At 37.0% G+C, this 25,941-nt stretch overlaps 1 protein-coding gene across 8 annotated transcripts in view; it reads left to right on the top strand.

The window, feature by feature from the left end:
- LOC131030343 (twinkle homolog protein, chloroplastic/mitochondrial) overlaps positions 1-25,941 on the top strand; it is a 275,817-nt gene that overhangs the window by 78,672 nt on the left and 171,204 nt on the right. For 7 of the 8 annotated variants that reach the window (XR_009371605.1, XM_057961107.2, XM_057961103.2 and 4 more), the window contains exons 11-14: positions 2,944-2,991; positions 3,232-3,317; positions 3,432-3,492; positions 14,406-14,588. Coding sequence is in view for 7 of the 8 variants with exons in the window: in XM_057961107.2 (XP_057817090.2) it covers positions 2,944-2,991; positions 3,232-3,317; positions 3,432-3,492; positions 14,406-14,588 (378 nt within the window). In the remaining variant the exon portion in view is untranslated. The remainder of the gene's footprint in view (positions 1-2,943; positions 2,992-3,231; positions 3,318-3,431; positions 3,493-14,405; positions 14,589-25,941) is intronic. The other variant, XM_057961108.2, reaches the window with a different exon arrangement.

Genomic DNA, 25,941 nt, shown 5'->3' with positions numbered 1-25,941 from the left:
GGAGAGTATTAAAAAATATTTATGAAAACTCTTTTAAAAGAGAGGAATAATTATGTTTACTAAATAAAATTTAAAGGCAACCTTTGTGAAAGGGTGTGATGGTTTGAAAACCAACCCTTAAGACACATATAAAGCATTTATGTCAGACTTGGAAAGAAACATGTAGATCACTCAAAGAAGAATAAGGTGGTTTGGTGGGCTATAGGCATTGGAGAAGGGGCAGACAAGTGTGTCCAACTGAGGTATAGAGTAGACCTAGGATTGTCTTGGCCAAGGCTTTGGTGTGAGTAGGCACATACTATGTTTTTACATAACTTCTCAAGAGTGTGCCATAGCTATGGGGGCCAATACCATTTGAATCTTCTTAGGGTGATGGTGACCTTTCCGAGTGTTGTGATTCTAAAAGTACTAAGCTTATTATTATTCAAAAATATTTATAATTTTAAATAAATGAAATGAATCTGATTTAAATTCTTTAAGGATGTTATTTGTTCATTTTTTTTATCATATTCATATTGCTAGATGCCAATTTCTATATTAATGATGTTCTTAGTGTGCTCAAGTATTAAGCTAGTTAACATTGATAAATGAGCATTTTGTATCCATGTAATAGATATACCTTATGATATTTAAACTTTAAATAATTACACTAATAAATCTGCTGCCATATAAAATTAACTTTGATATATTAAATCTATCCAATCTTATACTCAAAGAAAAAACACATTACAAGGTCAAGCACTTATTGTCATTATCATGGCCACTTAAGCCATAGGGAAACTTGGGAACACATTTTTGTGTAGCCAGTCAAACTTGTCAAAAATAGTTCAAACGTTCTTTTAAAAGGCTTCAGTCACTCAATAGTGACAAAAACTTACTTAGGCATGCTTTTGCTCCTCACTTAAGTCGTGGAAAAATGTCTTTTTGGCACACATCATGATTGTTTTTGGCACTTGAAAGGTTGCAATCTCACTCTAGCCATGCATTTTGGTCACCCACACCACTTAGCAAGTCTTTAACAATGATTTTTAGGTGTCTTTGTCTTCAAACCTTGGCTTTCCCTCAAGGTGCTCAATGACAACCCACTCGCAGGCACACTTTTTATGTACACCTGCTTTGGTGTAGTGGTGGAAAACTTGTACTCTTGAGAGAGAAGAAAAGTCACTAGTTCAAATCCTATAGGGGGTAGGGTATGTACACCTCGTTTGTAGCACAATTAGTGCCTCCTGCATGGAGTATTGGGTAGTCCCATATTACTACCCAAAAACAGATCGCTCGATATTGTGGACTAGAAAAGGATCCATTTCCATTTCCATGCCTTTGTAGACTGTCCTCACACACCTAGACACACTTTTGTCTCAACTGCCACTAAAGGCTAGTAATTCCCTTCTAGGTGTGCCATTCTTTCACCCTTGTCACTTGAAATCTAACATCTAAAGCCCTGTGCTATTTGCTCACTTGTGACCTTTAAGTCTGTCATTTTTCTTCTTGGTACACATTTTGGCTGCTATGTCACTTAAATGCTGGTTATAACCTGTTTGGCGTGCTCTGAATGGATTCTTGCACTTAACCATGACCCTAATTGTCTAGGCACATGCTTGTGTTATTCTTGTTACTTTATGGATGACAAGACACTCTTTTAGGCGCACACTTCTTGGTTGTTCTCACCACTTAAAGTGTATCATAATGCATTTACTCCACTTGTGCCACCTAATAATGCTTACTATTAGTTAGACACTCAATTTTGTTCTTGTCACTTGAAGGATACAAATATCTTCAAAGTGTGCTCCAACTGCATGGTTGACACTTAAGATTTTAATAAGCATGTTTACACTGCCCCTTTGTCATGGCAAACCCTTTGGAAGTGTAGTGGCCAAGTTACACAAATAGTACTTAGTCACTTTCCATCCACCCAAATCAACTTTTGACATGGAGGAAGATTCTTTTGTATCATAATGTCCCTCAAACTAACATACAATTTGACATTAGGCCTTGAATAGGACTTTCTGTAATCTTCTTCATAAGACAAGACATATAGCAAACCGCCTTGTTGTGACGTTTTCACACATCACCCCATTGCAAATGCAGACCCCCACTTTTTGCTTGTAGGTTAGTTGTCTTAGTTTAGTTGCTTGGCTGGCAGTAATTTATCTAGTTATTATCCTTTTGCTTGTGAGGTGATGTAATGCCTTTGTCGTCAGGAGGTGATCAAGTTAGGTAGTCTAGCCGTAGTTGGGTCTCCCTCTAGAGTAGTTTGAGGTCTTTGCAGCTTCAAGTGCTCAAGTGGTAAGTGAGAGTCAGGTGATAAGTAGGAGTCAAGGTAGTTATTGAGTGATGCTTCAAAATGCAACCTCTAGGTCAGGTCAGGGTGAGTCTTAAGAGTGATGAGGAGTAGAAAGCAAGTAGACTTCCTTAGGTTAAAGCATGGAGGCGAGGAACGATAAAGAAGTGCTGATTGAATATCCTTTACTTTTATCTCCCTTTTAATTCTTAAATAATATTTCATAACTTTACTCTCTTTTGGGGAAAATGTCACATGACAGTATTCATATTTTAATCACTGTACAAGAAATTTTCAAGATCTCTCCAAGTAAATTGAAGTGATTGATTTCCTGCCTGCTTCCAGATTTTACATTCTGAAAATCTTTGTTCAAATAATCATCGATTGGAAAATATTAGTTAAATAAATTTGAAAATAGATTCCATTCATCTAGTCTAGTGTATTATTTTCTGTGACTATCCACATGAGCCAAACAATGTGATTGTTATTTTGCCTTGTAAACATTATAGAATAATGAGGAAGGAGGAGCAATTGTAACTGTGGAAATTAATGTAACTGCTGTTTTTTTATTCCAATTCATAATTATTTTAATTCAGTTTAATAAAATTTTTGAATTTTCACTAACATGGAAAATCACAGCTTTATTTGTATGAATATTGTAGGACAAGAAATATGAATATCTGTGGAAATTTCGAGAATACTTTGATCAGGTAACTTCAAAAAAGTCTATTGTGGAAGTAAGAAAATTCACTTGCTTTTCTGCTTTTTTTATTCTGCTGAAAAGTAGTCTCTCTCCTTTGATGCTTTGCCAGTATGTAAAATTTGGGAGTGGAATGGTAGTATATGAATTTTGAAAGTCGTGAAGATTCTTAAACCTTGCTCTAAACATATAATATTAATCTGGTCATCACTTTTAAAGGAAGCTATCGATGAATTATCTTTGCCCGCAGGCAAGGCACATTATTCTTGCGACAGATGCAGATGAACCTGGTCAGGCTCTTGCTGCAGAGCTTGCTCGACGTCTTGGCCAAGAAAGGTCTCAGTTTCCTCATTTGGCCCATTCTCAGATGTATTTCTGAAGCTTTTTAAACTCTTTAATACTTCATTTTATTTTGTTACGACTTACAGTGGCCTTCATTTAGTATCTCAGGTGTTGGCGAGTTACATGGCCTCAGATAACACAAGACAAGCTATGCAAAGATGCGAATGAGGTATATTCTCTATTGCAGAGTGGCTTATCCATGCTTCTCTAATATGCATATTATATGTGGATGTATCTTAAAATGACAAATAAATACCTGTTTTAGAGCAATATTTTAGTGATAAAGTAAAGGCAATTAATTATATTTTGAAATGGTCGAAGTCCCATAGCCATAAATGACTTCCTTGTATCCTCTCTGCTTGCTTATTAAATTCTGCAATTATGTTACGTTGCAGAAAAAATCTAGTGGAAAAAAGAAAATATATTGATGTCCACAAATGACCAAAAATAGATCAACATGACTGGAATGTACAACAGCTACAGTAGCAAAGGACTAGGACAACAAAGGAAGCTGTAGACAAAAAGCAAATACATATGGTGGCTAACTTGCGCATCAAAGGGTAATCTTGGATTATCAGGTGCAGGCTTTGTGTTCAGAGATTGGATGGGGAACTTTTTGGTGATGGGAGCCCAAAAGCTTTCGGAAGGTCTGAACAATGAGGCAGAGGCTAAAGCAATGTTATTGGCTGTTTAATGGGGGATAAAATTGGGTATACAAAACCTACATCTAGAAGGTGACTCACAAATAATTACCAGTGCAATCATCAAAGGTGAAGCTCAAGCCTGGTATTTAAATATATTTATTTGTAAAATAAAAAATGATTTAAACTTTTTCAGAAACTACACCATCTCACATGTGCGATGGGGATGCAACGAAGTTGCTGACGTATTGTCCAAGTGGGCAATATCATTTGAAGAAGTGGACGAAGCACGTGGAATATTTCAGAGATCTGGAGGAGGATTACGTGGGGGGGTGCGTACATTGGGTTTTTTAATGCATTTATTAAATGGTAAGGCCGAGAATTTTGTGATGTGATCGGGCATTATTTATAGGTGTTTCGGCCCAATTTTGGATGCATCTGGTGGCGGTGGTTGCCGAGGTGTTGTAAGTGATGGAGGCAACATTTACTTTGTATACCTCTAGGCAACAATTGTTGTTCGTGGGTGATGTCTTTGTAAAGAGAATTAAATGTATTTTCAAGTATTCAATGTTAGTCCCCTTGGATTACTAGCAATCACATCAACCATTGAGTTTATCTACGAGACAAGACCTGACAGAAGAAACCTTGGAGTTGTCTCATTTGATCGCGAAGCATAGCATTTGAGAGACTTTGTTCAAGAGAGGATAAGATACCTTGGTATTTTATTCTGTTTTTGATTGTTCGTAAAAAACACATCAACAAAATTGGCGCTAGAAGGAGGGCAGAACATTAATTTGTATATCAAAGAGTTTTCGTCCAAGTTGAGGGGTAACAAGTGAAGAGTCATCAAGTGGACAAGCTGCCTCAAGTTTTGTTTTAGACTCGCACCCTCCTCTTCGCGCTCAACAAAATTGGCGCTAGAAGGAGGGCATGATCGCGATGAATGCCTAAATAGCCGAACTCCAGATCATATCAATTCATATTTGCGAGAAGTAATCTTATAGCCTTTTTTTCACCCTCCTCCACGCTCAACAGAAGAAGGAAGGCCCGATTGTGGATACATGAATGAAGTAGTTGATATCGGAACTTATCAAGTCATATTTTGAAGCAATGCTCAACTGAATTTGTTCAAAGAAAGAAGGTGATAGCTGGACTATCAATTGGACTTGCAAAGAAAGAAAACATTTCACGCAAGCTGGAACTAGTTGCTCCTAAATTCGAGATTTGCTAGATCTCTCTTATTCCAAAAAATCCAAAAAATAGAAAAGAAAGATTTCTCAATGGAGTAGCAGCATCACCAAGCTGAGCATGAAGTTGATATTTCTCAACTTTGGTGGAGATTGAATGCACAACTTTACCCATAGAGATTGTCAGAATTTGCAGTATCAGGGAAGTGTAGAATCCATGAGACAAATAATCATGATGAGATGCATTGCTTAACATACCTATCAAGGATGGAATTAGCGGTGCAAGGAAAGATTTTCTTTTGGGACGTCCCCAAGCCGGAGGCAGAATCAGGCAATTTCAGTGTCCCATAGAGAAGTGATCCTCCTTTTGGATTTTTAGGGATGATTGAAAATCAACTTGTCTTGAATGATGAAATGCATTTAGAAAGCATATTGTTACCATTGTGGTGTAGGATACATAATGCACACCGCTCTGAATTTACTTGCTCATTGTGCAAAATGGCTATCAACCAAGTCAATATCAATTTGGATTGCCAACCCTATCCAAGGAAGAGTGTATCACGAATAGATCCCGGAGTGCATACCTCGCAGCTGAATTTAGAAGAACACATGAACAAGACATTGACACCATCAGATAGTGAAGAAAGCCAGTTACAAGTTGATGATATAAGTGTTGAGACATGGACCAGCTAGGACTCGAACCTAGGACCTTCCATACGTTGTTGGAGTGCTCTACCACTGAGCTATTGGCCCCTCTTGGACCAGGCCATCGTTGGTCCGGGTGTGGCTTATTTCCAACACCAACACCCCCCCTTAAGCCACACCTCTCGTTTGCTTGGGGCTCCTAGCTTGGACTTGGCTCTGATACCATGTTGAGACTTGGACTAGCTAGGACTCGAACTTAGGACCTTCCATACATTGCTGGAGTGCTCTACCTTTGAGCTACTGGCCCCTCTTGGATCAATCCATCATCGGTCCGGGTGTGGCTTATTACCAACACCAACAATAAGTTCACTTGATGATCAATGCAATGCAATGGATAGCTCTGCACACCTTGCACCTAAAGAGGAATATGTTGAAATACAAATCAAAGAAGAAAGTGATGATCAATGCAATGCAATGGATAGCTCTCCACACCTTGCACCTAAAGAGGAATATGTTGAAATACAAATGAAAGAAGAAGAATTCCTTGAGGAATTTTCGTTCATGCTACAAAAGGAGATTATTGAGAATGAAGTGCAAGAAATTTCATGTGTTCTTGGAGAAAAGAACAATCATATAGAAATGTTGAATGAAGAATTGCAAGTTATCACAAGTGAACCTAAGTATGAAGAACAATTCGAGGGGGCGCTCAAAGACATCATTACTACAATGCTATTTGAAGGGGCGCTGAAAGATCTCATGGAAGAAATACAAATGGAATCACTACCAATTTTTTTTCAAGACAAACATATTATTGCGAATGATGTGATCCATCATCAACTCCGGCCTCTCGAGACATTGCTTGAGGATGAACTACCACTTGACATTGTATTTGATCCACTAGAGGAGATCTTTGAAAATCAATCATTCAAAGAGACTCTCATTTTCGAAGATATGCTTATGGAGTTTCACAAGGATGTATGGTTTAGGCAAGATATTGAGTCTGTAGTCACCATAGAAGTGAAGAATGAAGAACAATTCGAGGTTGCAATGGCTCCAGTTCAAAGGATTCAAGAAGAGTTTGCAAGCAAGAATCAATATGTTGTGGATGCTCGTGGAATGATCCATCACTAGTGGCGACCTCTTGAAGCAGTTGATGATCTCTCTTCCTGCGATGCACCAATGGATGGCAACCAGGAGTTTCTACTTGAGCATGAAAAGAGCGGTTTAGAAGATACATTTTTCTAGATGCTAATATTTTGAACTTTCATAACTTTACCATCAGACCAATGAGGAGGGAAAGTATCATCAAGGTGCTTTTTCTCCCAACCATGGACTTACTAGTCCCCCGTGCCATATGCGATTGGATTCGCCTGACCCTTCGCAGGGAGGTAACAAAAAGCCTAACTCATGTCATCTGAGCTGGTGGATAATCCTACACATATCCCTAGTCGGTCATACACTATAGGCTACCCCTAACTAATATGACCTCTGATTGGATTGTGTATCTGGATTAACAAATTGGTTGACGCTTGTAGAAATAACATCCCTTTTGCTAAAAATTTTAATGTATTTGCAATCACGCTAAAACATGAAGTCATAGTTCATAACTCTACTCGATCAAATTAAATTCCTGAAGGTGTTCAAGTTATCATGTCTATCTCTATGCTGATTGCATTGTAACTCTATGAGGCTCTTTGGCTATCATTTATGTTTGGACCCAAGTTTCACCCTGAGTGTAACCTATCTTTTGACAGAACCCTAGATTAATTAAATTCGCAGTTCACACTTGTGCCCTTGAGCTAGCAACCTGCCCTCTCACGAGTACAAGAATGAATCCATGCTTAATGGACATGCAGAAATCACTATCCTTCTATTAATGTGCCAATTCCCTGTACAAATTTATTAGTCTTTAAATTACAGCAGTTGAATAGTTCATAGTTCACACAGTTTCAATACTGTTTACTCATGAAAAGTAGCCCATACTTGACCTCTATTAGCTGATATTAGCCATTGAGTTGCATATGTTTTTAACCCTTCATGGCTGCAACTTGAACTTCTAGGACATGAGTTCTTTCCTAAGAACTTAATTAGCAGATGTCCACTAGTCAATCACTTGGATTTCAATCTCAAAGTATATATTTGAGTTGAACATTATTTTTCACTGAGCATCACAACTTATTCAAAATTAAGATTCAGCCTTACTGTTTTAAAGGTATTCTTGTTTCTCTCAAGATTCACTATTTCATGGTCTTAGTCTGAAAAACACTACCTTAGTGGGAAAAAGGTAAGGAAGGCAATAGGGTATCTGGCCCTCATGTTTATACCTAATTTCTATATTCAGCATGAATTATGAATAAGAGCTTTCACTGTTCCATTCTGGAAAGCTTAATATTATTCATTTATATTTTAAAGAACACCATCAAGTTCCCTTATGTCTATCTAATCCTTTTCATACTAAGGATTGATTAAGCATTAACCATAAGTAAAAGTTGTTTAGTAGAAACTCTGGCTTGGTGAGCTTCAAAACTGATATAAATTTTCAATAATCATCTAACAGCAGAATTGATTTTAGAGATGTTACCAGTGTTATGTCTCTCTTTTGTCTCTCTCTTGGCCCTTCTGTGGATTTGATTTACATGTATTAGTCATATTCCACGAACTTCATTTATTTTCTGAGTTATATTCTCATATGAGGTTTTTGTTTTAACTTTCTCATAAATCATTGCATAAAGTATTAGGAATTATAACTAACCCCTAGATTAGAAGAGGTAAAATGGCTTAGAGCCGCCAGCTTCCCATGTACTCTTTAAGTTTGGTAAGTATCTTATGCATGACATGTCTCTACTGTCTTTGCAATATCTGATTGTATTTTTTTTATAACTGATATGCTAACTGCATAAGGGATACTGCTGTTCTGCTCTTAGTATCTTACCCATTTTCTTTCCTAAGCTAGGTTTTAGTTTCATTCACATGCTAGTGAAGGTTAATCTCAGTTGGTATAATCAGCCTCACAGCGGTACTATTTTTCTGTTTTGGTTAATTCTGAGACAACTTAAAATAAGAGGGTGAACTCTTCATAATACAAGTTTTTCTGGTATGCATACCCTCAATTCTGAGTGGTATTACTTTGCATATCCTTTACCAGTTATGTTCACCATAATTTTCAGGTTATAATTCCACACAATTTTATATATATATATATATATATATATATATATATGCACATGTCAATGTACAACAAGCAGTTTCAGATAGACAGACATTTATGCCTATTTACACATTTTCAAATTAAGAAACTAACCCAGCCATACTGTACTTTCTCAGTGTACATTTTATTTACTGCCAATAAAATTGTTCTCAGCTGTTAACTATAAACACAATGTATCATATTGTTCCAACTGTCAAGGGTTTTTATTTTATTTTTCTTTAAACAAACCCTATGAATGCTGTTACAGCTGCACTATATTTCAGTCTTGTCAACCTTTCCAAATTTCCCTGAATTCACTTATAATATGAATACATTTCCCATGTATTATAAGGATTTAAGCAGTCAAAACACAACCATACTGAAAATGCAAATACACAGCCATGGCTGTGTGTTATCATTATGTGTATATATATATATATTTTGTTTTTGTCTACAAGAAGGAAAACACAACTATATGAATATTTCTGTGTGCTTTTATAAATCCTCACTCACAATAAGATTATACCATAGCCGTGCTGTATAGCTCTCTATGCAATTATATTTTCCCATTTCCAAAAATAAAAAAGATTTCCCATACTAGGTTTATACAAAAAGCATGACCTGGAAAATGAAGATAGAGGCGACTGGATATGGCTTCCCTGCACAATGCTCAACTCTGTGAACCCTCTGAGCTTTCACGAATGCAAAGCTCCTATATTTTGCAGACCCCAAACCCCCAAAAACTGCACACAAGAATGTCTATCACTCTCCTAAAAAATGCCCCCAAATACTCCATACTAGAATCGTTTCTCCCAGCCAATTCCTTTCCAAATCTTTTACGCCAAAAGACTCCCCCCCCCCAATTATCATGCCCATTCCATGTACTTTTTCTTGGAAGAGAAAAAAAATTCATGCCAAACGCATTATTCTCCTATGCAGCTTCTCAACAAAAAATTGCTTCCTACAACTATAATATTAAATGCCTCTTTTAAACAATGCTGTGTTTTTATTGCCCATATGGTGGCGAACAAATTCCTAATTTGCTCGATAATATTTTTCGTATTAAAACATTTATATTTCATTACATACCCCATTCGATATGTGGCTTTATATCTAAACCAATATGTATTATTTGGTGATTAAAGTTACATTAAACTTGCACCCATCAATGAATTTATAAAAGACCACATCAAAGGATTGGTCAAAATATTTAATACCAATATAATACAATAAAAGGTGTGAATTTATATTTATTTTTACACATATATATTATTAATATAAACATGTATTGAGTGATAAAATGATTAAATTCCATAATTAAAATAAATAATAATATATTAATTTGGAATCCTATCTATGACTTAGAGTCGTGAAACCCTAAGAACTCCTATTTAGATCTGATTAGGGTTAGCTAACATGAGAGGTTGATGAAAGACATGGTCAACATGAGACGACCTGACTCAATTTACGGTGAGGGTGTCCAGATGGGATGAGTTCTCTTTCCTTACCTTCCAACCCGATGATACTTTTCCTCCCTTTTCGGAGGATGACGAACTCCTGCACACACTTGGCCAGTTCAAATAGTTAGCCTGAAATAGTGTCATAACTTTGACATTTCAAAAATATTATTAACAAAAATAAAACATCACAGATATCCTCATGTTAAATATCAAAACATCAATTTAATCGTTGTAAATTAAATTTTTTTGCCAATTTTGGGGATGGTGGGGGGACGACAAAGGGGAGAACTATATAAAATACAGGGAAAATTTAAAATATATAGGGAAATTTAAATTTTGATATGAAAAATAGATAAAGCATGTATATATACATTATATTCATATGAAAACATGGATAAAGCAGCTATATGTACATTATAAAACCTTAAAATGCCACATTTGTGTTCAGAATTCATTGTAAATACTCAATATACATTAATAATTCAGAATTCATTGTCAATACTCAATATGCATTCATAATTGAAAATTCATTGTCAATATGCTAGCACTTGTTTGATTTGCTGAAAATTTGATTGCTCTACTTAAACAATTATCGCTGGAAATAATTGTTTTTATCGTCCGTATTGCATATCCTTCCCTTTTAAATAAATGAGTATCATATGGTAAGAGATCAAATATTTATATCGTTCCTTTTTAAAGTTTTAAATATATGATATATCTTATAGTCAAACTTGAAATATGGCAACGATATTATGAATTATCACATAGTCAAGACTTATATTAATAATTTAATATCGTTACCTTTTAAATTTTTAATAATGTTGTTATATGGAGCCTAATCAGACTTGGAGGTTAAATTTTCCCCACTTTTATTGACGCAATTCCCCCCCCAAATTATTCAACGGGGGTCCCCCATGGCTGGGGCAAACGTCCCCCCGTTTCTAGGATGTCCCCAACAAATTCCCACATTTTGGGGACAGGGGGGAAACGTTCCTTGGCCGTCCCCAAGTCCCCGAAACGTCCCCGAGACAAGAATGGGGGTTTTTAGGCCAGGGACACGTCCCCGAGTTATGTAGATATTTAGCCAATTCCATGAGTAAGGCATATGAAGTTTGTGTCATCCTTTGTAATGTCCCTTTTTTGGCCTTTCCAAAATTCCTAGGGAACTCCAACTTTCTTGGAGACTGACACCATTATTGGTTTGGAGTTTAGTTATTGACATTAAGTTCTAGGGATCATGTTGAGTTTGTTGATGCTTTCCAAGAGTAGTTTTGTCATTTTTGGTGCACTCCAAACGTCTTGGGAGGAAAATTCTAGTTTTGGAAAGTATCTCTTTTTAGTAAAGTGGATCTCTGGTGAGTTCCTGAGTATGCCAGTGCCATAAGATTTCACTTTGAGACCTTTCTTGTATTTTCTTATCTTCAGTTGGGCATGTGTGAAATAATTACTGATTAAATAACTAGTCGTTAAGTTGTCGAAAAAAGAAAAATTAGTAGGCAACATAGGATAATTATTTATAAGGTGAATTGAAAATTAACTTAAATAAAGTCAAAGTCAATTTATTTAAAAGTGATTTTAAAATCAATTTTTCAGAAAGTTCCCCATTAAAGCTATACAAGAGGCTATTTTGATTCATTTTGGGTTGTTCATTTTGTTGAAACCCTTTGTGGGAGTTTGAGCTGTTCACTATTTCAGCCTAGGGATGAAAACCCCTATGGTGAAGATTTGTTTCAGTAGCGAGAGATCTGCCTTATCTGATTTGTGGGTGGAGTGATTCAGATTTCACACACGTGCTGAAGGTTTGCAGGATTTGGATCAAACAATTTATCTATCCAAGTTTTCCAGGTTTGCTAGGTTTGTAGATAGCATATTTGTGCTGAGGATTTAATTATTTTTACAGATACAAAATATTGTGGTGTGTGTGCAAGGCGAGTGTGAGCAAATATATTTGTGTGGTGTCTGCACTCTGAAAAGGGGAAATTAAATAATTTTATTGCCAGTCGCTGGGCCTTATAAAGGGGAATCAATACTCAAAGAAAAGTTTTGGAACTTCTGTAAAACCTCACGTGGGCCACCACAAATCCATTGCAGCTGTTCAATGGGGGTCAAAGGAGTGATGTCAGCATCATCAAGAATTTGCCACTCATTCTCTAGCCAGCCGATACATATGAGAAGATTGCTGTAGCTTTTTAATGAGTAAAAAGGGAGCCAAACACGTGAGGAGGCATAAGGTGTAGCACAGCGCATCTAGGCCTTGCTTATTGCTAGCCACAGCCTTCATTTTTTGAGTTTCATATCATGTTTGAAGAGGTTTGCAGCTGATGTGGGACTTTGAAGATTCAAAGCTAGTCAAATTTGGTGCTATTCTTCTCTAAATGAAGTCGCAACTCCCTATATTCTGTCATATCACTATTTAGAGGCTACTACACTAAAAAGGCTACTGTATCATGTATATTGCTGCGGTACAGCTTCTGGGACAGAATAAAAAGAATTAAGAATTGCTAGTAGATTTCCAGGTCAGTGAATTCTGTCTTATAATATTGAAATTTATTAGATGTGTGTAACTTCTGGATATTTCAGTTCTGTAACAGCAGTGCAAGTATTGCATAAAATTCCTCTGAATCAAATTAAATATAATATTTTTGTATCAATAAGAAGTTGATGGTTTTTGGAAGATGAGAATTCAGTGTACTATTGATTATTTACAATGTCTATTCAAAACAAGTTGAAAGTTATTTCAGAACAGCTGAAACGTAACTGTTTGATGAAATGCCTGTGTGCCAAAACACTCTAAGAATTGCAAAAACAATAAAATAAAATAGGTTTAAAATTGGAGTTGGATAGTAAATCCTTATCTCTGAGCTTCCCTTTGAACTTGAAGTGGGTATAAGATTATCATGAAAAAACCTTGTCCTGCAAGTGCAACTAACTTGTCAATGCTATCCAAATCTTGGGGCTTGGTCATCATCAAATTGGCTATCTGTAATCTGAATCCTGAGGGTTTTTTCATTGTCAAATTGGCTTTCTGTAGTCTGAATCTTGACAGCCAATGTTTATGGGTTTCCAATTTCTTCCATGTGACTTCAAGGAGATTATTTATCCTCCAAAACTCCATTCTCATCAAAATTAGGATTCAACATGATTAATCTTTCATCTTCCTCAGACCTTGGAAGTTGAATTTTACTTGCTCAGTTGTCTTACAGGTCTGTACAATTTCTATGTATTATTAAGGCATGGAATACATGTTTCCACAATAACTCATCAAGACAGGGTTTTGGCAAATATGGACTCAAAAGTTGCCATCCAGTTAATACTTGATAGCAACATCAAAACATGCATTTGGTCAATATGGAAACATAAGTTGGCATGTTTGAGAGAGGAATTTGTCACTAAACTATTTACATAAAACCCAATTCTGAACTTATTATAACCAAAGAAATATTTATTTATTATAACCATGGAATACTTATTGGAATGTAATTAATATGTATTATTGGAACTGTGAAAATATCTGTTCATTGATTAGTAGTAATTTGAGCTACGTGTCTAGATAATATTATAAAAGATGGGTTCAATATGTGAAGAAATTTTAAAATTCATAAGCCTTACGTACATTGAAATTCAATTATTTGGAGTATTTATACAGTTTCTTCTCATAAATAATTATGACATTTTGGATTTCAATGGTTTTGTTGGACTTGATTAATGCAAAGCACATGATATTCTCGTTTGACTTTCGCATTATTAGTTCATGTTTTCCTTATCTCAGGGTTTGTCTTATAAGTTAGACTTGAAGTTTGCAGCTACCTTGTTCTGCTTGTTTTTCATGCTATAAATAATGCGGTAATGCACATGTTAATGGAAAACAAAGGGACATTAGCTAGGTACATATCTCCCTTAACATGGAAATTATTATTTATTGGTTTGAGTTAACAAGGCTACATCTGGGATCTGGCATGCAGGTATTGATGCATTTAGGACCTCAAGCTTTGAAGGAAGCTATTGAAAATGCTGAGCTATATCCAATTCGTGGATTGTTTAAGTTTAGTAATTACTATAATGAGATAAATTCTTACTATCAAAATTGCATGGAAAATGAGCTTAGCGTGTCAACTGGATGGGCCAAGTTGGATGAATTATATCAAGTATTCTTCTGCTTCTTTTTTCCTTCAGTTTAGGACAATTTGTATTCTGATGATATCATTTTGATAAAAAGGATTATTCCAGTTATTTTATTTGGCTACTTTGAATTAAATTTGGAATTATACAACATGCAGTTCTATCCCCATAAATTAGCCCTTAAACCGCAAGGCAAAAGCCTAGAGTTTCAAAGGGCTTAAAGCTGAGATTCAGGGAGCTGCTTAATGGTTCAAATATTCTCAATCGCTTTGGAGCTTGACTTGGCACTGAGCTGTTTTGCACAAAGATTAAGTGTCAGCCTAAGAATGACCTGCTCATGAATGTACATTGAGAGTGGTTAAGCATGGTTTAGATGAACAAGTTAAATATGTTCAAAAGTGATTGCACTCAATAAGGACATAAATTCTAAAATATTAACTAAGGAGATACATAATGGCTCAAAAATCCCATTTCGCTATTTATATTTATCCATGCACAACATGGTTTTGATGAATTGCACTATTTACTTTGGAGTTACAATATTTTGATTTGTAGAGAATATGAATCCTAGACGCCATCCTTGCTTTTTGTGGATGGTCTGGATGTTTGATATGGGTTTGTCATCCTTCGTATGTAAATTGTTTTGCTACTCTAGTTTGATATACTTGTGATTTTGTAGTTAATATTTGGAGATGCTGTTGATATCCAAAACCATTGGTCTTTGATTGTGGAATGTTTGCTCAATTTTTGATCCTCTTAGGATTTCAAAATGCACTCTACAATTTTATGGTACCATTTGAAATCATACATTGATGCAAGAGCATCCGGGTTCACGAGCAATCTTGTGTCACCCAAATAGTATATGTCTTTGCTTTCTGGTTTGCTTGTTTCCTTGTTTTCCTTGTAGGAGTTGGTTATTCATTGCAGAATATTTCCAGTTGATTCTCGGCCAAGTGTTGAACTCACCTTGTTAAGAAGCCAAATTTGTACTCACCTTTCAAGTTTGGTGAAGTTTTGATCAAAATGGAGCAAGATATGAAGTTGTAGAGTTTTAGCCTACATCTAGACTTTGTGGAACTTTTGGCCTTGTTCAGTTCCCTTCAAATCCCCATAAGCCCTCTTGACCATTGACCTAATAGCAGTATGCAAATTCTTAATGCATGTATGCAATGTTTTCACACTAAGAATCATGAAATTGTTGACTAGTATCTCCCTTCTCCCAACATATTATAGGAAGATGAAATTGAAAAATGTCAGGCACATTTTGAGCTATTGGGAACTCAAAATGCAACATTTTAAGCATGTTAGTGCTCCTAATTTTAGAAAAGAGTAGTTCCCCTATCATGATTACAAAGAAGACCATAAGTGTGAGGGTGATTGGATACGAGTGGATGATATCACTATTGGTAGCAGAGGTAGGGATTGATCTTATTGTGCATGTATCCTTCACCCATGTCCTACTTGTCCAAGTATGTTATACAAAGAATTGGAACAAGAAGAATTGCTAGATGAGCGCAAAAGCCGATTATACAATCAACATGATTGAAGAAAGCATGATAAACTAAAAGGCCGATTCGTGGCCAAATCTAAAACCTAAGTGGCAATCAAAGAACAAGAAGACAATGGACTAAGGTTTTGACTTTTCCAGGAATTAATTAAAACCTTTAGATTTGAAGCATTGAGAGATTTCATGCTAGAACCTAAGTGGCAATCAAAGAACAAGAAGACAATAGACTAAGGTTTTGACTTTCCCAAGAATTAACTAAAACCTTCAGATTTGGAGCATTGAGAGATTTCATGGATAGCAACCTCTAAACAACATTCATATTTGGGATTTTGTTCATCCCAACCTATTGTGACCATTTCACACATCGCCCCATCGCAAATGAGGACCCCCTCTTTTTGCTTGTTTTTCGTTCGTTTTCGCTTTCGTTTTTAGGATTTTGTTAGTCAGTTAGTTGTCTGGATTTAGGGTCAAGCCTTAGGGTTTTAATTACTGTCTTTTCAGGCCAAAATCCGGTCGTTTTTGAGAGCTTTTTGAGTTCCTTTTCTAGAATGCAAATTTTGAGTGCAATAAATTCGCCAGAATGGTCTAATTTTCAATTGGAATGTTGATGCAGAGCTTAAATCTGTCTAAGTGTTGAAGAAGAAATGTGAATTTTTGTCTGATTGAATATTTTTTGACCAAATTTTGACTTTTTTGATTTTGATCCTAGGCATTGGAAATGATTTGTTTTCGCCTTGTGAAGTGTTAAAATGTGAAAAATCATGTTACTTTGGCCTGTAGGAGCAAAATCGCTCCTGTCCCTCAGTGAAGGACGGGAGCTCGTTTTCAAATATCTCACTATTCCTGCAGAGTCAAGATGAATTACGAATTGGAAATGATGGAGAGAGGCGAGATCTTTCCATTGAATATAAATTGAAGATTTTCATGAACACAGAAATGCCTCCAGGGGAAAAATCGCTCCTGTCCCTCAGTGAAGGACAGGAGCTACAAATCAAATTCTGCCTTGTCCTTGCGGGATTTTGACGACTTGACGATTTGAAGAGGTCCAAACGAAGATGTTTTATCAGATGAATATAATTTGAAGTGCAAATATGGAGAAGAATGGTTCAGAATGCAAAATTCGCTCCTGTCCCTCAGGAAGGGACCAGGGCGAAGTACCTTATAGCTCCCGTCCCTCTCCCAGGGACCAGAGCGATATTCTTCATTGGGCAAAATCCAGGCAAAGATCGAGACAAGTTTACGTTTGAAGCCAAGGAAGAGCATGAGATGAGCTCATTGAATACAAATTGAAGATTTTGAAACGTCCATAAGGGTCCCAAAATGCCTAGTTCGCTCCTGTCCCTCAGGAAGGGGCCAGAGCGATTTTTGTTATACATGATTTTCTTGCTAAGTTGCAGACGATTTCAAGGCATGGATGAATGGAGTAGAGCATGACAAATCCATTGAATATAAATTTGGAAGCTGACAAAGTGAAATGAAGGCCACAAGAGCAACTTCGCTCCTGTCCCTCTCCAAGGGACCAGGGCGATACAGTGGTTGTATTGCTTCTTGTTCAAGTTTAAACCGATCCAAGTCAAGACGAAGGGTGGCGAAGACATTTCAAGGCATTTCCATCGAGCACAAGGTTACAAAGGTCATCACATGGAAGGAATGTGCACTCTAAGACCTAGATCGCTCCTGTCCCTCAGGAAGGGACCAGAGCGATATTAGATATATTGATCAATTCATGCGAAAATTACATTGAGGCAAGGCTTCACGAGGTTGTAAAAGGCTCAAGACGTCTTTTGAAGATGACATGCAAGAGTTTTGAACGTCCAAACATTGTCAAACATGCTAAGGAGTCTATATCGCTCCTGTCCTTTAGACAGGGACCAAAGCGATTTCATCAAAGCACTCATACTCCTTCAAAATCGAGGCAAGGCAAGGATGGACGAGGTAAAGGACGGCGTTTGGAAGACATCACAACGAAGATTGAAGTTCAAAGTTGTTAAGATTATGGAGAAAAGACATGGATCGCTCCTGTCCCTCTCCAAGGGACAAGGGCGATGATCCTCTAAACATCCAAACACCTCATGAAAGCAAGTGGAATGTGCATGGAATGGACGAGCAACGATGTTATCCGCCTTACGATGAAGATTAGAGATTAAAGATGCAAGATCAACGTGAAAATATGGAGATCGCTCCTGTCCTTTGGACAAGGACCAGGGCGATGTTAGGCAAAACACATGATATCCTTTGAAAATCACGTTAAGGCAAAGACGCACAAAGTTTTAAATGGCATTTGGAAGATGATACAAGGAAAGGTTCGCATCAAAATGGAGAATTTCAAGCGAAAACCTTAGGATCGCTCCTGTCCCTCTCCAAGGGACAAGGGCGATGAACATCCAAAGACACTTATGTACACATGCAAGACCATCAAATTCGAAGAACCTGACAAAATGATCAATTTTGAACGTGGAGATGAAGGAGTTGATCGTTGAAATTGCAAGAATTATGACAAAAATGGTGAATCGCTCCTGTCCCTCTCCAAGGGACCAGGGCGATGAGGTACGTCCACTTCATTTTCATAATTTTGGCGCCAAATAAACATTTCAAATTTTCCTTAAATGCTAAAATCGATGAGTTTTGAAGATCCTATTAAATTAGCATTTAATATGGCGTTAGTCATTTATTAATTATTTTGCCTTTATTAAAAATCGAAATTTACAAATTAAAAAACGAAAGGCATTTAATTAATTATTAATTAATCATTAAAAATCGAATAAAAGCGCTCATACATGGAGGTCGGCCTTGTTATTTAATTAAAAAATCATTTAAAAATCGTTTGAAATTGTTATATTTTACCAAGTCGGCCTAAGGGGATGAATAGTGAGATAAGCGCTATATAAGGGGGGTAAAACTATCATTTTTACATCATTGTTTTGTCATTCAAAGTGCGAGCTTGCATCCCAATCGAAGGTAGTGCGAAGTGTGTTTGAGGTGGTGCGAATTCCATCCAAAGGTGGCGCTAATACATCCAAGGTGGTGCGATAGATCTTCATTTGAGCGAATTTGCTAAGAGTTGAAGACCACGCCAAAGGTGAACTTGAAGATCACGTTGAAGACAAAGGTGGCGAGATTGATTTCCTGAGGAGATAACGTTGAAGATCATTTATACCTCAATTTTGCCTAGGCGAATTTTGTCTTTTTGCATTCTAGAGTTAGCTCTCTTCTGAGGTATGGCGATTTGATTTGTATTGTTTTATTTGTTGATCGTCATATTCTAAATTTTGAAATTTTGAATTTTGAATTTCTTAGCTCAATCGCTATTTTTAGGAAATGATAACTCTAGAGACTTATCATGACGTTTCCTAAAAATCTCTCTCTCTATTTCACATTATTTATTGCAAAATCAAACTTCTCATAATGAAATGTTGTGTAGGTATGGCGACCCCGAAGGCGGGAGCATCCACCAGTCGCTCAGCTCTCATGAAAGAAGATCAGAAGACCGAAGAAGTGGAGACCAAGATCGTGTCGAAGTGGAGCAACATTGGAGATACAAACTTGGGGAACTTTAGCACGAAGAAGTTTCGAGAGGTCCCTTACATCGGCAAGCCATCACCTGTGGCCCGGAGAATAATAGAGAGTGGCATCATTAAAGCGGCCGGTTTTCCTCCAGCTATTCAGTGCCACGAGTTGATGATCGAGTGTGCCCGTCACTATAATCCACAGTCCAGGACGATCGTGTCCAATGAGGGAAACACTTTGGCGTACCTTTCAGAGGAAGCTATAAGTGAAGCTTTCCATCTTCCAGAGCACAGGGACATGATATACAAGAGCATAGAAGGAGCCAGATCAATGTACGATGATGATCCAGATGCTTGCCTAAGCATAATCAACAAGAACTGGCTACTCAAGAGTCGTCCCCGTCTAAGCAAGATTCCGAACACACCGCACAGGATTGATTTCCAGGAGGAGTACAGAGATTTGATTACCATGCTTAACCGAGTTACGGGAGCATCTCATGCCTTCTATTTTGAGAAGTGGATGTTCTACTTCATCCAGGTGATTGTTCAGGGTAAAGGTACAATACATTGGGCTAGGATGATTAGCCATTGCTTAGACGTACAGTTGAGGAGACTCAGGGCTACTAAGTCCTTCCACATGAGTTCATACGTCATCTATGCTTTGATCAGGAGTGTTGAGTACGCAGGACTGCCTCACAGAGGAGTGATTGGAAGAGGACCCGGCGAGGTCAGAGCTTGTGAATCCTATGCCTACTTGCATCATCCGCCAGGAAAAAACTACAAGTTAGTTAATGATACCTTCACGATGAACATCACGAGGACGTTGCAAGGTGGGATTCACAATAGATTATCTCAGGATGCCCAGGAATTCATCAAGAGGTACGGTGCTTGGTTCATTCAGTTTCCCAAGTTCACTTACATTAGAGTGCATGGATGTCCTTTACCTCCATACATGTTGCCGAGATATCCGACAGACAGAATTGTGTTACTTGAAGTAACAAGGCAGTTAGCAGCATATGCGCATTCAGACACAGACATCAGAATGGAGTTCAAGTACCTATCATTTTGGGTAATTCAGTTGAGGTATGTCCTAATGTCTTAGCCATGGATGATGCAGAGAAGGAGTTAGCCTTGTATTCTTTTTCATCTTTTGCTTGGAGAGAAAGCTTTGATCCACATGGACATTTAGAGGAGACGGTCGGTAGAAGATTTAGACATGAGCATCAGATTGAAGATTTTATGATGAACATCTTAGATGATCTTGAAGTAAAACGAAAGATGCATTCTAGATTGCCTTTGGATTTCATCAGGAAATGCAGGATTTACAGAGTAGCCGACCAAGCTCAGGATAATGGCAGACATATCCAGTCTTCCTATGATAGAGAAAGTAAAACAATAAGGTTGGATTGGAATGAGCTCGAGATCGTGGATTTAGATGCTTTGATGGCACCAGTCTTGTCTTGTACTCGCAGATGGGTAGACGTTCAGCATCAGAAGTTGAGAGAACAAGGCATAGCTATGTCTTTTACTTTGGAAGAAAAATCAGCCGAAGGTGGAGCTAGTGTGAGTGAAGGCAATCCTAATCCTAGGAATTCAGGTGAAGGTAACCTTCGATGTGCCAGTGAGGGCAATCTCCATCCAAGAGGTTCGAAGAGAAAGGAAAGATCAGAAAAGAAAGAGTCTTCTAAGAAAAAGCAAGGGGGCAACAAAGATCGAACACCAGGTACTTCTTCTAGACCAGAGAATAGAACAACTCAAGTGGAAGAATCCATGGAGTCTATGGTACAGAATGACAGGCAGGAGGAAGGACAGGCACAGCAGGGTTCGTCAGATGGATCTCTCGAAGACTATGAGTTAGAAGAAGATAATGAAATGACATCTCCTCCCAGAGAAGAAGAAATAGTGCATAAAGAGATTCAAGTTCAAGAGACAAGATCGAATATCCCAGATTGGTTGAAGGAAAGATTGACTAAGGTGATCATAGTAGAGGACGAGGACAATGCAATTGATTTAGAGAGCCTTGTTGGACGTTCACATGAAGTAACAGGGAAGAAGAAGGCTACAAAGATGTCCAAGATGATTCGAGATGAGACTGGATCTAGAAAACTGCAGATAGCTACACCGACAGCAGACAAATATGAGGGTGAGATCCTAGCAGAGGATTATGATATTCAAACAATCGAGTTAGGACCATCCACTGCAGAACAGACAATGGATGATGCCACCGACACATTTGAGGCATTGAAGGACAAGCTTAGAGAAGAAGTGGAAAAGAATAGAAAGCTTGAGAGAGAGGTCGGTGCATGGAGGACGTATTTCAGTCACATCAATGAACCTTTGGGACGTCAGGATCCAGTTAGATCACCAGTACAAGCATTGCCACTTCAATCAATCAATGAAGCAGAAAGATTCAGGAACATGGTCCAGTGTACATGTAGTTGGATGGATAGATCTCATACAGTGGGCATAGAGTTTGTTACAAGGATGATGAAGATCATTCATCAAGCTATCCAAGTTCTTGAGATAATCCACAGATTGATGATAACAGTAGCTGCATTTGCCCATACCAAGGACGTTATCATTCCTGTCTTGAAAGTTATAAGACATACATCGAGGAGAATTTTAGCGCAGGAGAAGATCTTGGAGGGTGATTCTCACAGTTTGTTTCAGTGGTCAACCTTACTCCATATGAAGAATGTTCTCTTCGAGGACATCATTATTAGATGTGGCCAAGTTGAGGAGGTGATCAATCCGATCCAGGACAGAGTATTTGAGGTACTTCGTACCATTCTTGGCAGAAGGATCGAGGTCGAGACAGATGTGGATATGCAGGAATTTGAGGATAGAATCAAGATCATCTTTTGCAAGGACGTAGATGTTACAGATGAACAGTATGATCAGATGTTTGCCACCCTGCTCCTGATTGATAGAACGAAGGAACTTGAACCTTCATGGGACGCAGCTCTTCTAGATGCTTTTGATCAGGTCATCCACTTAGAAGAGAGTATGAAGAATCTTCCCGAGATTCCAATCACAGAAATCGAAGGAATCGTGACAAAATTCATTGCATATGCTAAGAAAGAGAATTGGAAAGGGAATAAGATTCTAGATGAAAGGTTGTTACAGATGATATGACATCTTATTTCTCATTGGTTGATACCTCCTAGGTTTTTGTGCCAAAATTTAATATTTGGCTATGTATTTAATATTGTTCAGTAAAAAGGAGGTCATTTGTAACAAACCCTAATTAGGGTTTAGGTGTCATGATCTTGTCCGTTGATTTACTTTCAATCTGGACCTTTCATTGTAACTGGGGATGCTATTTATACCCCATTTTCCATTTCATTTGGTAATAGTCAAATAGTGAAATAGTGCAAGAGTTAAGAGAGATTAGAGTTAGAAGCAATTTTATTTTGTAGCAAGATTGAGTTTTGAAGAGAGAAATTCAAGCAATTGTTGTACATGATGACTTGGAAATCAATAAAATATTGAAGTTATGGTGTTTTGTTGCAAATCTCGAGTTATCTTCATGGTTGTTTGATCTACTTGAATCATGCTCAATCAAAGTAGTTTGTTAATTTGAAAGACAAAGTGTGAGATTTGATATTTGGTAGGATTCGTAATCCAAACCACTAGCTTCTTGCTGATTGTAGGAACGCCTTGCGTGGTCGACTGGAGAAAACTTTGAGTCCTTTAATCCTCAATCATTGTTGTATCTTGGATATGTACCTTCGTAGTTGTGTCCTTGATCTTTGATGCATTGAGTATCATTTTATTACCTTAGAAGATCGCACTAATTTCAATTGAGTTGTTATCTTATGGCAAAATTGAAGTTGGTTGAATCCTGCCAAGTCTCGTCCATACTAAGTCATTCATAGGGTTAGGTTAGATTAGACCTCTTTTAAACCCTACTCTTTTTGCTATTTTTTTGAAAGTTTCTTTAGTTTAGAAAATCTTTGAACTTTTGGAATGCGTAAGACCCCTTGGAGGAAACAGCAAATCACATCATACCACTAAAAAGCTTGTCCACACATAGAGACCCTACTAAAAGAACCTTGGAGTCTACCTAACTGATCCTTTATGCAGATCTTCAGCAGTTAGAGACTATTTTCTCAAGAGAGGATAAGATACCTATTGGTATTTTATTCTGTGTATGATTGTGTATAAAATACACGTCAACACAACCTTGAATATTTCTTGATCGTGGGCTACGGATGAGGCCGAATGATGACGAGAATAATGGTGAGATGGAACACCTTCACTCATTTAAGGCAAGGCATGTTCCGAAATAAAGATAAACCCCTATTAATGCTTAGAAGCACAATGAATACACCAGTGCGTTTGGTGGAGGGCTAGAGACAAGTGGTATTTCTTGACAGTTTAATAGAGCAACAACTGAAATGTCTTCAAAACTTGAAGCGGATTGCTGCTCTACATAATCTAATGGGTGCTGGGGGAGTAATTAATGGAATTTGATCATTGTTATAGGGTTAATACAAACAGTTGATCACTGTTTGTGGCAATGCTTCTTGATCTTGGAGAAACCCAGGAATTGGTAAAGATGATAGTTGAAGCATTGATAAAGAGCGAGTTACTTGGGAGTTTGAATGAAGTCATCCCAACGACAGTTTATGTTGTTGGTTTGCCTGCTTTGGACAGGATTTTATTGGTTAAGAATGGCATTGTCAGCAGCACATGGAGACCTCTGATTTGTGACAGGAATGTTGTGGGAGGAGGTGTGAAGGAAGAAAAAGGCATCTAGAGGCACATAATTCTTGAAGTAGGCAATGGGACTAGTGACAATTGAAGGTATTGCTTGGATGAGTGCACTCATTTTTGATAGCTTTGAAGATTAAAATAATTTGTAATACAAATACTATAATAGAAACTTTAGATAATTGATGATGATTGTTATATATATCATAAATACAAATATAGGAAGTTAGAAAGTATACAAAAGGTAATTGCATAGAAGCCTGTATAGGGGGTTTTGTTATAACTCACAACTGCTGAAAAACTCAAATATGTATTTTGTTAAATATAATACAAAGGAAATAGTCACCAAGACCATAATTTATTGATAAAGAAACAAACAAACAATTACATTACTTTTTAATATAATAACATTATTAATTATATCTGTAGGCCATTCATATGTATTATTGTTCAATTAATTCATTATATGGAATTGACCATATAAAGTATTTGTAATTCTCGTAATATTTAAAAAAATGAATGAAATTATTGCGAGCAATATCCTCGATCCTTTATAATGATCCACAATCCTATAGAATGGTATTAGAGGTATGATTTGTTAAGTGTAGGAACTAGCTTGTAATTTGGAGTACAATCTTGGGAACAAAGCATTTTGAGTGGTAGTGAAGACCATATAAGTATGTCCTGTTTGAAGGCTAGGAGGAGCTATGTGAGGACTGTATAAGTCATCAAAAGTGTAAATGCGAAAAGTTTGAAAAATTCATAGTTGATCCTTGCATATTCCAAGTAAGTTTACTTAATCTTCAAAGCTTATCAATTATGGATAAAAGAACATTGGTAGGATCAAGTACCTCTAATATAATGCCATTCTACAATTTTTTTGAAGATGAAATTTTTATAAATCTAGATTATTCTTTCGAGTTTCCTGATGGAAGTATTAGTGATCTTTTTCTTGAGAAAGGGATTAAAGGTAAAATGTTAAAAACTATCAAGCAATCTAAAGTTAACCTTTAAATGCATTAGAATTTGTCTTGTCCATCTACTCTTTGTTGTTCTTGAAGATGTCTAGAGATGGAGATCTAAAGATTTTTTCCATGTTTGTTTCTCTTATGTTGATATTATCATGCATCCTTAGTTTAACTATGACATATGTTGGTTGAAAATTTTGTACACTTGGGGAAATATACAAAATTGTGGTTTCAACCACAGCGTGAGTAAAACTCTCCTAATTAAGGGAAGGCTCCCCCTATCTAACTACAACTTTAAAAGTAAAATAGGATGGGACAGTAATCTTTCTTCTTCTTTCAAGAAAGACAATATCCTTTTATTTTCACAGAAAATGATAGCAATTGAATTTGAACAACAGTAACCACTTTCAAATGAAATGAGAGAAAGAAAATGAAGTTTCCTGAAAGCGCAAAGACTTCCGTCACTTCCTTCGGGATGGGACAACAATATCAAGTCAAAGACTTGACTATATGAAGTCCTAGCTACCCTTTTCTACACTAATGTTATAAAGGACAAGTTATGACAACTCAAAGACTGAAATACCGTATTCTTTTCTTCTTTAAAACAATGAGAAGTAGTGTAAGCTCAAAGACTCACAACTATTTTCCACACAATCTACTTCTAAATTCTGTTTAAAAACAA

The sequence above is a fragment of the Cryptomeria japonica genome, chromosome 1, assembly GCF_030272615.1.
Source record: "Cryptomeria japonica chromosome 1, Sugi_1.0, whole genome shotgun sequence".
NCBI classification, from domain to species: Eukaryota; Viridiplantae; Streptophyta; class Pinopsida; order Cupressales; family Cupressaceae; genus Cryptomeria; species Cryptomeria japonica.
This window is presented reverse-complemented; position numbering and strand designations above follow the sequence as displayed.